Source organism: Bombus pascuorum, chromosome 3 (assembly GCF_905332965.1).
Source record: "Bombus pascuorum chromosome 3, iyBomPasc1.1, whole genome shotgun sequence".
Classification (NCBI taxonomy): domain Eukaryota; kingdom Metazoa; phylum Arthropoda; class Insecta; order Hymenoptera; family Apidae; genus Bombus; species Bombus pascuorum.
Genome location: NC_083490.1, coordinates 3,106,044 through 3,119,041, shown reverse-complemented (window position 1 = coordinate 3,119,041; position 12,998 = coordinate 3,106,044). Strand labels below are relative to the sequence as shown.

General features: G+C 40.5%; 1 protein-coding gene across 1 annotated transcript; it reads right to left on the bottom strand.

Moving 5' to 3' along the window:
• Positions 1 to 961: 961 nt before the first annotated feature.
• LOC132904906 (uncharacterized) lies at positions 962 to 12,654 on the bottom strand. The gene is made up of 3 exons (XM_060955730.1): positions 11,647 to 12,654; positions 8,485 to 8,667; positions 962 to 4,917 (listed from the first exon to the last, which is right to left on the bottom strand). Exons 1-3 carry the CDS (start codon positions 11,704 to 11,706, stop codon positions 4,729 to 4,731), a joined length of 432 nt encoding a protein of 143 aa, XP_060811713.1. The 5' UTR covers positions 11,707 to 12,654; the 3' UTR covers positions 962 to 4,728.
• Positions 12,655 to 12,998: the final 344 nt, after the last annotated feature.

The window sequence follows — 12,998 nt, the reverse complement described above, 5'->3', positions numbered from 1 at the left end:
AAAACGACGAATACCAGATTCGAGGCTCGTTAAGCGGTGTTCAGAGCTACGTAAATCAGAATTATCGCAAATCGACGGTCGGTTCAATGCGCAATTAATCATCGGCAACGCCGATATCAACGCGAAATTTCGCGAGCACGCCCCACCCAGCTGGCTGCTACAATCAACACGATTCAGTCGACGAGAATTTATTGGACGCCGAGGACAGAAATTCGTTGGAAACCGCGACGATTCGTAAACCACGAAGGAGATACAATTTTATTCCGTGTGCGCTCATTCTCAAGCTTCGTATCTTAGGAAATTGCTTGCGCGAGAACGAATCGATCCGATGGAGCCGACGTTAACCCGATATTTTGGAAACGACGTTCGCAGCTTCGAACGTACGCGAGCGTGATAGCTAGATTTTTCAGTTAATTCGAACGAATTTCCGCTGCCATACCGGCAACCTTCAGAGAACGTGCTTTAACGGCGTCTGTCAGCGGGCGTTAATGTGTTCTAACGGTGGTCGTAGTGACGTGGAAAGCGTAACTCCTTCGATGGAATTTCACGATAGCATCGTGTTAAAGTCCTGTTGCTTACCGTGCGCATATACCTACGTGTATTTCATACATCGCCGACAAACGTCACGCGTAAATGGTAATTTTCAAAAGCTTTCCCCTATGACGGGAATATCGTTCCGACGAGAGTCAAAACAAGGATACCCTTTTCTATCGGAATATTTCACTTCGCTACGAGACCTGATCACGTTTAAGCGCAAGGAATGTACAAGAGGAACATGATACGAGGAAAGTGTAGATGAAAATTGGAACCTTTCGTTGAAATTTAAACGTGGAATATATATAATAGCAGATCCAGCGTGAGAATTATAGGAAAATCGTTTAACAATCGTTTAACGTGGATTCCAGTCGACACGTACTTTTATATTATTTATATTCTGTCGACTGTAGTACGTGAATTTAAATATCACGAAAATCTGAATTTTATTTCCTGGATATAACTTGCATTTCATATGTCAAAAAGCAAGACAATTATTTGTTAGCATACATCATTGTACGGAACGAAAACTGGGTCCGAAGTGAACGTGTTGACAACTGATACTTTTCGCCTTTTGCATTTCTCGTAAAATGTATAAGGTGCAAATTGATTAGATTATTCCAAGTGGTAATTGTAACTTGGATGTAGGAACGTTGGTGTAGGAAACGTTTCTCGGGAAGCGAACTTTTGTATTCTCTGGATCTTCCATAGATGAACGACTCACGGAATCTCTCGTTGGTTCTTTTCAGAATTTTTAGAGCATGTTGCAACCAAGTGGCACAACCCACTTCCATTCTTTGGCCAGGTGATTTTAAATTTCGGCTCCTCGCATCGCTCGACTCGTATGAAATTCGTGAAATTCTCTTCGGATTTCGTGGAACAAACGATCGAACGATTTCATAGATCATCCAAGAATCGAGTAACGTTTCTCTTCGAGTCTTAATTTCGAAAAATCGATTTCGTCGAAGATCCAGTCGTTCTACGACTACGTTACACAAATTGGACGAAAGGAATTCCAAAAGTCATATAAAGTTTCAAATCATACTGAGGTAGAACACGGATATAGCTTTTTCTAGAAAGAAAATATAAAAGTATAAAAAGAAGTATACTTGCTTGTCTAGCTTTCAGGAATTCCTTTTCTCTTTCTCTCTCATCTTGCATAAATATATAAAGTCTTGATCGATTCATCGTTTTCTAGATAACTTGGATCAACGATCAGGTTCTGCAGAAAATCAAAATACGCTTTAATTTAATACCTTAGAAATTGAATCTCGCGATTTGTTTGCGAACGTCATGGCTGAGATACGAGATTTTGGATAACGTATACGAAGGATATACGATGTCAACAAATTCTCTTGCAGGGAAATAGCTTCCCTGCCATAAATTAGCCTCTGTGCTCGTTAACCCGAAGCACAATGCCCCGAGACAGTGAACACCACCAGAGCGCGCTTTCTCTTCGAATAAATTCGAAGTTTCGTCGTAACGGACTGGTTGAGCAACTCGTTTAAAAGAAACCCCTTTCCTATCTTCGCCAGTTTGATTACCACAACAATACGGAAGTTCTTTTTCGGCTAGGAACAAGCCAAGTTAATCACGAGACCGATACCACGAAACTTGGACTCAATCGATCCTCACCGCACTCAGCGAGAAAACACTTACGAATTCTCTTCGTAATCGTGCCGCGAACCAGCTACAATGGCCACAGAATCTTTAATAGTCCCCGTACAACGCCTCTCAGAATGCTTCGTTTCAATAAACGATCGTTATCGATTCGATGGATTGTCACGATCGAAACATTTGTAATTAGGTCACCGTGTGGTATTACAATCATAGACACAACGTCGTACGCTTGTTCCGCCAATTAGATTCTCGATCATCTACGTGACGATGACGGTCTACTACAACGAACGACGTCTTGAAGCTTGGAAATAATCAACGATTCCCAAATAATAAATTGACGCGCGAATAAAATTATTTCTCAACGAGAATTAATTATAAAGTTGGAAAGTAATCGAAAAGTGTAATTGTTTTGAAATTGCCGCGTCCAGCAAACGCAATTGGAAAGTTTCTGTTAACACGTCGAAACGAACACGAAGGGTCCTTAATCGATTATTCGCTCGCATGACCGCAGTTCTGGAAACGTTTCACAATAGTTGTTTCTCATTGTTAGACGACTCGTGATAAGTAGGAATTTCGAGAGACACCACGATAGAGAGGAATCGAAAAAGCATTTAATCACGGTGTTCGCGTATCGAAATGGACGTGCTTCTTTTGCAGTGAAACCATTGAAAGATAGATGTTGCAATCGCGTGTTTCGTAGCGGACCGAATCAAATTATCTGGAAATAGGATCGTAGCTGAATTACGGAACTACGTAATCCGCGGTGGGTCAGGGTGCTGGACTTCGACTGAAATCGCGGTTTCCTCGGTGGTCAGGTACGCCATGTCGTGTTCCTCGTCGTTAACGCCTTTGTTAACGAGCTGGAGGATTTTATTTCACTACCGTGGAAATTCTTCTCTTTATTTTCCCACCTTCCTTTGGATCTTTTCTCCTTCTCGGAGATTTTCTCCTTCTTTTTTCCGTTTTCTTCGTCTTAATCGCTTAGCAGGTCGATTAATTAACCGCGTAAGAAATAATTAAAAGATAAGAAAAGGAAGGGAGAAAAACTATGGCGTTGGCTCGCGACGCAGATGAATCGCAACTGAAAGCTTCGCTAATGAATTACAACGTCGCTTTATATTTTTTTCTAATTAATGCACGCCATCTATTAAGCGCCGGAACATCGATGAATTGCTTTGTTTCGCCGCCCTTCGCTCCTCATCGTCCTCTGTTCCTCTTTCCGATTCGCTACGAATGGCCCTCCACGGTTATTGTTCAGGTGAGAAATTGAAACGAACAAACGGTAGCGCCGGAGGTCGTTCGAAACGATACTCGTGGTTACCACTTAATTCATTGTAGCCGAGCTCGTTTTGTGTTCAAAGTCGACTGCACTGCGAATCGACGTTCGCAGCCTTTCAGGAAAGTATTTGGGTAGTTACCGTAGAAAACTTTGATCGGTATATTTTATATATGTAACGTCATCGTATTTTCATTCCATGAAAATTCATGCTATGTTTACGCTGAGATTTATTTGTCAAATATATTTGTGACGATTGCGTATGTTCTCAATGAATATCTAATTGTCTGGTTTCAAAATACACGAGTGCAGTCAAAATAGCTGTGTCTCGTTACAGCGCTAATAAAATTTTCAAATGTTTCATACGGCACACATAATATATTCATATAAGGTTTTTTACAAATATCAAAATATTTTTAAGAAAAAGTTATAATTCACCGGTTTCGTTCTTAGACAAAATAGACGCTTGTTGAATTGTATTGAATTTTTATTAAAAACAATGGTTCGTCGTTTCATCCGCCGCACACCGATTTGCTCCGTCGCTCGAGCAGAATGAGCAAAAACGATAGGATAAGGAGGCTTTCGTTAAGTCGTATTAAACGCAGCTCGTATTTTTCGACTAATATTCCGCGTCACTCTTCATAACCGTAATTTACGAGCAGCTCGGAGTTTAAGTAACCATGGAAATATGGCCTTTTCACGGTTTCTATCTCGTAATCCGACGCATAGACCTTCTAACCAATCTGCATGGACGGCATCTCACCCATAAGGATAAAAAATCACAGTGGTTCGTGAAATAAACGGATCCAAGTCGACCGTAGATCTCCGAGGGGAAAGTCCCCGAAATCGATCCACGCTCGAAGCTTCGTCCGCAAAATAGCCGCAACGATTTGTCGCGGCGATTGCTCGGAATAAATTTCCCAAGCGATCGCGACGCTTTTCGAAATTTATCTCCGCCACTGCATAGATTTATTTGCGAAAGAAGGGCGGCGTGCACACGCCGCTACCGCCAACGAAAACGTTGCGTCACGCGGCTAAATAATCTCGCCGGCGGACCAAACAAATAATTCTATCTTGCGAAACTTGTCCGCTCGAATGGCACTCGTTCAATGCTACTGACGCGAACCTACGTATTTATTGCTATTAGCAGTAAAACGTAATAACCACCCGGCAAGAAACCGTCGCTCGAGTGATTACCGAAGAGATGAGACGAAGAATTCGCGGCTGAAGAATTCGTTATTCGTCGTGAAAAACCAACGAAAGTCCAGTCGAAGAATGCGAGTTTTTCGTGGTTCCTTTCACGCAGCTTCGTCCTTGGATGAGAACGCAGGATTCTCGCGGGATGCTCGCGTATCGTAAGCCAGCTTCGAAGAATCCGCCTTTCGTATTTCGTTCTTGCTCGTCCCGTTTCTGCAGATCATCTCATTGGAAGTGGCTGGTACGCTGATTACTTCTGTCAGTTGCATCGCTGTGGCGAATCGCAACGCCTGAAAGCAGAATCGAGAGATCGTCAGCGCTCTGCGAAACTTGCAAAGCTATTCAGTGGTATGCTCACAAGGGACTCACGCGTGTTCAATCGTGTTTCGTTGATGAGATCAAGCTATTGACGTACGTCGCGTGAAACAGCGTTGGTTGAACAAAGAGAAGGGAGTGCAAACAGGTCGGTGCACGCGCGTAGGGCAAAGGGTGTCGACTACAATGGTCGTTGAATCACTCGGGAATCTGGACCTTCCTTCGCGGTTTGTCGCCGAAGGGAATGGTTGAATTGCCAAGCGTGAATTAGGGGATGACGAGAGTTTGACGCGTTCAGTGTTCTTCCTTGTTGGTTTTTTCAACTTTTTAACTTTTGTTATCTAATTACTATTATTATTCTTAAAAGAAGCAATATCTTCTAGCCCTGTAAAGTGTTGAACGAGAAACGAGGAAGATGGAAAAATGCGAGTAAAAGTTAGTGCTACATAAAACAATTACGAGGAGAATTCGATAACTTTACAAGGTTCTTAGGATAATTCTTTTGTGAGAGATGGAAAGTTACAACCTTCGCAGACTCGCAAAGGATCTGATGCAATTAGTTTCTTGGGCCGATAGAAACGCGTTCGAGGCGAATTCATTAAAAAATTGCATTTTTCGCAGTTTCTCCGAGGCTGTACTTAACTACAGGAAAATCCGCGCAACTAGCACCATTCTCAATCCTCGTAAATTACGAATCCTGACTACGAGTAGATAACCTTGTTTTATGTTATCAACTAACCTTGTTCCAGTTTAGACAGACTTTCTGCGCACCGCTTAGCCCCGCTGTTTGTTGCTTATTTTTATCTCTTCGTTTTTCACCGTTTCCGTTTAACTGTTCGATAAAACTTTCCTTAGTCGACGTTTCCGCGTTCAAGTCGTTTAACCACGTTATTCTCTATGGAAATCTCTCACGAATCTTAAATACAACTCGTTCTAACAATAAATTTCTTACACGTCGAAAAAATACGTTGCAAATACATTTGTATTAGGTTGTCCGAAAAGTTTCTTTCGTTTTGTAAGGAAATAATAGACTCACGATGTTTTTTGTTTTATATTAGTTTATTGAATTATGCACGAATATAATAATAGAAATAGAACGAAATGAACCATAATATTTCTATTCAATTCTAATTCAATTACTAATTCAATAATATAATATAAAACAGAAACTGTTGTTCGTCTATTATCATTATGAATCATATATAATATCATATTCATCTATTATGAAACGAAAGAAACTTTTCGGACAATCTAATAGTATTTTGAACGAGTAAACGTCCACGTATATTCTAATTTTTATCTGTTTTGTTCGGCTGCAAAAAATTAGTGCCGGTTGAGCGATCTTGTGTAAAATCCCTGTATCCCATTGAAACGCTTTGGTCGATGTGAATCCAGCGATGTGATTCAGTGGACGATTAAATGTAATTTCAAATCGAAAAGGTTTTGCTATCCTGTCGGGCGATAGTAAGTTTTTTATGAATAGGTTAGATAGGATTGAACGTTCGTACTTTGTACCTATCTCGCATTTAGATATACATATTAATGTTTTTATTAAAAGAGCTACGCCATTTCTACTGATCAAAGCCGAACTTTTCTGTTTAGTCGCTAAATTTGATGTTTATTTGAAAGTAGTATTTTCTCAAGTAATATTTTACTAAAGTTTATCCTAAATAACCAGCAACCACACCATTTAACAGAATATATCGGTAGTTGAAAGCGCTATAAATTTTTCGAACAACCCAACACAACGACCAAAAGTTCGATCTCGTGGAAATACAATGCACCACATAGAAAAAGCATAGCGGGAATAGAAATTGCATCCATCGAGGTGAATTTTTGACCCGCTGAAAACCAATTTCTAGAGTAGATAAGTAAACCACGAACATAAAACAGGAAAATAAAATCGAAAGTATTTGCAAGTAACACAAATCGTTCGGACCGATAAAACATATGCGCTTTTAACGAAGTGCAACTCGAAAATGCAATTGAAACTCAAGTGCAATTTGTTGCAACGTCTACGAGTTTTAGATACGCAATCGTCGAACGATGCAGCTTCGTCATCGAACTTGAAAAGCGATTCGCACGGGCAATTCGATTAGTTTCTGCGCCATCAGCCGCGCTACAGCCAGCCACGTGACTTATTACAAGATTAAAAGTAGCCGAAGGGCGAAAAAACTTGTCCAATTGCGAGGCTGTCTGTCGCTCGCGCAAACAGGACCCTCTAATTCGCCGCCATCCCGCTTTTTCCGCACTCTCGAAACGACATTTATTTCCGAACTTCATCCCCGTTCAATTACGCGTTTCATCCTAGTCGTTTACGGAGAGTTTCGTCGCGCTCGCTTTCCACGAAAATTGAACGGAAATTCGCCAGTGGACATTCGCTGCAATTCGTTGCTACGTCCTCGTTAAGAACGTCGAGGGCGTGTATATTGCATTGTTGATGACGACGTTATATGAGACTTTAGGTGAAATGAAATTAGAAAAAGCGAAGAAAGGAAAAAATGTAGATGCGATCATAAAGATGTTCGGCCAGTTTGGTACTTGGAATATTCTATCGAGAATCCTAAATAATGGTACACGATTAAAACGAAGAAAACTCAGGAGAAATCCATTTTTAACAAATACCTATTTACTATTCTACTATACTTTGAGAATAAACAAGATTGAACAAGGAGATTTATTTTTTAAGAATTAACAATCAGTATAAATACTCTGGTGACCGAAGGTTTTGTGACCGCCTGTAAATTATAAAATTCCGCGCAACTCAAATTTCACGAAATACGATATTTTTTATCAAAACTTTGTTACTTCGATAAGGAACAGTCGAAAATTGTTTAAATTAAAGAAGAATCGCTTTCTAAAGTACAAGCAGTGAATGAAGTTTTTGGTTCAACGGAAGTTCGACTAAGTTTAGCGGAATAAAGACAGGAACTGTAGAGAATCGCTCGAGTTTGATGGTTTAGGAACAAGCGCCAAACTTCTGTCTCGAAAGACAAACGACCGTGAGAAAAAATTACGCCAATATTTGAAATCATTTCGGCGAAAAATCGAATAATTATACTCTCGTTCGATTCGCTCAATTACTCTAATTTTTTCGCCTAATTCAAAAGTAACGAGCCAATCTTTTCGACTCATTCGCGTGCATAATCGTTCGCCAGGTGGTGTAAACTATTGTAGCCTTATATTCTTATTAATTCAATTGTTTCGTTAATTGTGATTTTCTCTAAATTTTCACGCTCCACAAAATATTAATATGGCAAAGGGTGAACGTAATCTCCAGTTTTCTCGTCCCATTCTATCAAAAGTTAACAACGAGTTTGGCAAAAGTTTGCTACGAAAATCCTATAGAAAGTAAGAAGATGAACAAAGAACGCGTGTGTAGTGAATTCTCGAGTTCGCCGTAAAATTTGCCCCAGTATTCGGTATTCGTCGAGACTGCTGTAAACATTTAACAAAGCCATTGGCAGTTGTCCAATTCCGCGGAAGTTGACTTTCGTTGGCTGAATACAGTTACTGTGCGGTTATAACTTGAAAGTCATTACCTTTCGCCTATCCCTTTGGGCAGAATACAGGATCCAGATAATGTAGCACACCATTATTATGGCAGGTATGCTGACACCAGCTATGGTGGACGCTTCCCGTAAGAGTGCATGATGCACAGCGAGTAGCATGATCGCCAGCACAGCTCCACCGGCGACGTATCTTCCGGTCCGACGCCGTTCCTCCTACCGACAAATAGCAAATATTCAGACGACGTTATAATTAGATTGCGAATTTTTATGGAAACTCATATTTTTATGAAAATAACTAAGAAAATGAAACCTAAACGAAAACCTCTTTCAGCTGCTAAGAATTTGTAATGTAACGAGCGTTCTACTTTGAATATTTCATGTCTCTCTACATATTGTATGCATTTTATGTATATCTGCAAACTTTTCATAAATTCATAATAATCCGCTGACTATTTATGATTCTTCCCACGACTGTAGGTATATATCATATTTAAATAGCGATCGCTTGAACACCTGCTACAACAAAACGTTAAAATATTGCTGGACTGCGGTTATTTACAATAAACGAATAAGCACGAACTGGCTTCATTATATAAGACATAATAATATCCATAATGTGTACATTAATATTAATTAACCATAATGTGTACAATATGGTTCGCTATTACGAGTCAATATTAGAAGACACAATTCTTTCTGCTTGAGTTTCTGCGATGGATAAGATTCTTGTAAGCGAAGGTTTACTGCACTTTGTCCAAAGATTCTTCCATTAGTCTTTCGCGTGTCCGCATGCAACTTTCGCGATGGTTCGTTTGGAAAGGTCCCGATGTAAAATGGATGATGATAAGATCGGTAACAGGAAGATGTACATGAACGATGCGATAGAAAGGTTATGGTGCAGATTCTAAAGGAAAGATACTGACTTTGATGCTGACAGTAAATCTATGAACGCTGGTTGATGAAATGGGAACAGTGCCGCGCTTGAAAGCAGAGTAAGTACGTCTCTGGAAATGTAGTTGTAAAAAGAGCTGGTCTCTTAAAACAAAATCGTATTAAAGTAGTATTGTCCAATTAACGCGCTCGCTGTTACTGACGCAACCGGTAAATTTTTGAGTCGATGCATTTTAATAAACAGATTTAGGAAAACAAGCAAAATGGTAAACAGCGAGGTTGAAACAATTGGTTAAACTAAGAATATTTCTGCTAAAAAAGGTATAGTGTTGAAGGTGACATTATTAATTAAAGTAAAACCGTTCGGTCTCCTATAAGAAGCATAATTCAAACAGTTCATGATCCGAACAAAGACTTTCTAAATTGGGTTCTATATCGAGAGATATAGTCATATTTCCATGACAATAGACGTATTAATGTACAACACGCAGAATTAAAAAATACATTTTAAGAGGAAGAAAGTTACGAAAGCAGCAAACGTAAAGTAAAGATTTTCTTGTGAAACTGCATGGAAGAATCGCTGATACGCTTGATTCTCAAGATTCAACGAGGTCAGAGGATGGTTCTACGAATAGAATAGGAGAAAACCACGAGTACAGGAGTTCGGACAGTCGGTATTAAATTTTGGATAGAGGCGGCCAGCGGAAGTGACAGCTCCATTTCCATTCGTGCGACGCCGATGCAATTTGACCTGTCGCGGAGCTACTTTGCATTCGGTGCGCAAATGCGTCCATCCGCACCATCACTGATATCCTGACGCGTTTTCCTATTATTATCGTATTCAAATCGAAATATCGCCGGATATACACAGTCGGCACGCTCCGCCGCTGATCTATTTTGCCGTAAGTCGCGCGCAAGCGGAGGCGTGCCTTATAGATACGCGAACGGTCGTATCACATGCACCACCGATTCTCAAATGTGTTTTGAGGATCGAATTCCCGACCATTCTTCCCATCGTTTTGTTTATTGAATATTTATTCGTTGAATGCACGAAGTATACTCTGACATGCTATCCCTATCGGTATAGTTTCTTTTTAATAATTTAATCTGGTTTGAAGAAACTGTTCTTTAGATGAAAAAAAAAAAAAAAAAACGAAGAGGAATCTAAACTCGATATCACTCGGCTGGTTTTTCGGTAAATCTTTGTGTAAGATGGATTCGATGCACGAAATATCTCTGGTAACGTTCAAAGACAAAATTGCGCAATATTTCACTTTGAATTTTCGTATTTACCTCTTAACTGGATATACAATTTTTTGCATGGAATTTTTTTTTTTTTTTGGTAGTTTAGTCTGGTTTGAAAAATCGTTTGTGTGAACGAAAACAAACGATATAATATAAAACGACCTATGTTGCAAATAGTTATTGGTTTAATCGTAACATTTAGCGATATAGAAGTGACGACGTCGGTTCTAACAGAAGCTACAGCTGGTGCGAAAAAGCAGCGAAAGAAATTATTATAAATAAATTTTTAAACAGAGAGAGTTAAGCAGGAAAATGGATAACGCGTTAATATGTGTAACTGCGTAATAAAAATTATTACATTTATACTTAACAAGTTTCCAAATTGGGTAGAAAATACCATAGGGACACGGTTTCCTATTTCATCGCAGCGTACGACTCGCTTCCGTACAACTCATGTTATGCGAAAGCAAAGGATTAACGTTAACAATGCGACTATTCCTGTATTTTCATTTGCGAGAAACATTCTACATGGAGCAACGTGCGGAGGATAGGGAAACCAAAGCTTTACAGACTAAAAAATATTGCCACGGTTAAAATATTACGTTCTAAGAGCTTCGTTCGTGAAATTACGTTCGTGCAATATCCGCGTTTGCGGTGAAGCGTGCACTGCGTCGTTCTTCTGTAATGTGCAAGTACGAATGGACTAATTTTTCATTCACGAGCGAATGTTTCAAAAAGAAAAAAAAAAGTTCGTCTTATAAAATTCACATTCATAGCGTAACGTTACGAAAACCAGATGGCTGTCTAGCGAGGGAGATCGTCTATCCGCGTTCGAGGTTGTAGAGAAGTTTACACGGATCGTTGGAAAAGTTGAAGGGATCGAAGTAGGACGCATGGGACTGGAACAAAAGTCGAATGGAACTGTACTAAATTTCGAATAGCGAAGTTGCGGGAAAAGGTTCGTGCCCAAACACCTTTCACGAAACCTTTTCCCTCGACTCTGCTCTTTCGAAATCACCATCCCGCTAATAATCGTTTGAAAATATCGTAACTAACCGAGGTTGCAACAGTATTGAGGGTATCCCTTGAAGAGGACTCGTTCGATCTGAGAGGCATGGTCCTGACAATGACATAAATCAGCTTCACCGACAGATTTAAATAATCCTCAGGGATAGGATAGTCCCGGTGGATTCGAGCTTTATTCTTTCACGAATATAGATCATCGATACTCCTTCGCGATTCAATCTCCCAGTCGTTCTTCTCGATTCAAGCGACGACATGAATCATTGCCAGCCGAAGGACACCTTGCAGCACGCCAACACTCTCCTGCCGTGCATTTTATTATACACGGTATTTCACTTGTCTGGTATTGCAACTGATTTCGTTTTCTTTTCTCTCCCCCCCTCTCTCTCTCTCTCTTTCTCTCTCCCTTCGGTCGAGAATCGTCGAAAATTTTTACGACGGTAGGTACGCCTGAAGAGATGCCAGGAATTTTGTAGCGAAATTTACGGACATACCCGCCGTTAAATTAAACGTCGCGTATTTACGGCCGCTGTGGTTTAATTAGAAAGATTACGGCGGTTGTAATTTAATTAAAAAGATTACGACGAAGGGGAAGAACGCGAGTCATCGTGGAAAGTCTTCGAGTCTTTCGTCTCGATTCGTCCGACATTCATACGCTGACAAATGTAATCACTTTGAAACAACAGACTGGGTTGGCAGAAATCACCACTGTCGACTTCTTGGGTTAGGTCATCCTTTCAGCTTGATCGCACCACGAAAGAAATGGCTGTATCACGATTTACAGCGACTACTCGGACCACGTTCGTCCCTTTGGTATAAAAGAAAGGATGGTAACAAAAGAGGAAAGTAACAAGGGTCTACAGTGGTTCACCAAGTTCACGATAGACGATCACGACGGACATCTCGCGTGCACTGGAAGCCGTGCGTCGATCCTCGCGTCGAATGGGATCGATGGTAGGTCGAACTGGCGCGAGAGAGCTTGGAAAATGAGAACGAAGAGGCGTTCGAAGGAAGATGTATCGGGAGAACAGTGCCAGCCGCCCATTTACAACGTTGCCCGGCACAATATAAGCCAGGCAAGCTAGCTAGCATAATAAACGAATAACACGATGGACCAACACACCCACGTACATAGACGTTCCTCTCTCAAACATGGCGCGTTGCGTTGCTCGCGGAACCGATCGACGATCGAAGGTAACTGTCTTTGCCAAAATTAGACGTTTCTTTTCTCTGGTGCTTTGAGATCGTGCAGGTCGAATACCTTTGGTAAAATTGCTATACGAAACAGTTGCGCGTTGCAGAGAATGAGTTTTGTACGTGTATCGTATCCTAAATTGACGAACGTTGCGATCAACTGCCAGATACTCGTCTTTCAATTCGTTTTT

Bases quoted from the DNA above. Each gene is read 5' to 3' on its own strand.
- LOC132904906 (XM_060955730.1), bottom strand. From the start codon at position 11,706: ATGCCTCTCAGATCGAACGAGTCCTCTTCAAGGGATACCCTCAATACT. The intron at 8,668-11,646 runs GTTAGTTACGAT...ATTTGTCGGTAG, and splicing joins TCAATACTGTTGCAACCTCG to GAGGAACGGCGTCGGACCGG. The intron at 4,918-8,484 runs GTAATGACTTTC...TTCTGCTTTCAG, and splicing joins CCCAAAGGGATAGGCGAAAG to GCGTTGCGATTCGCCACAGC.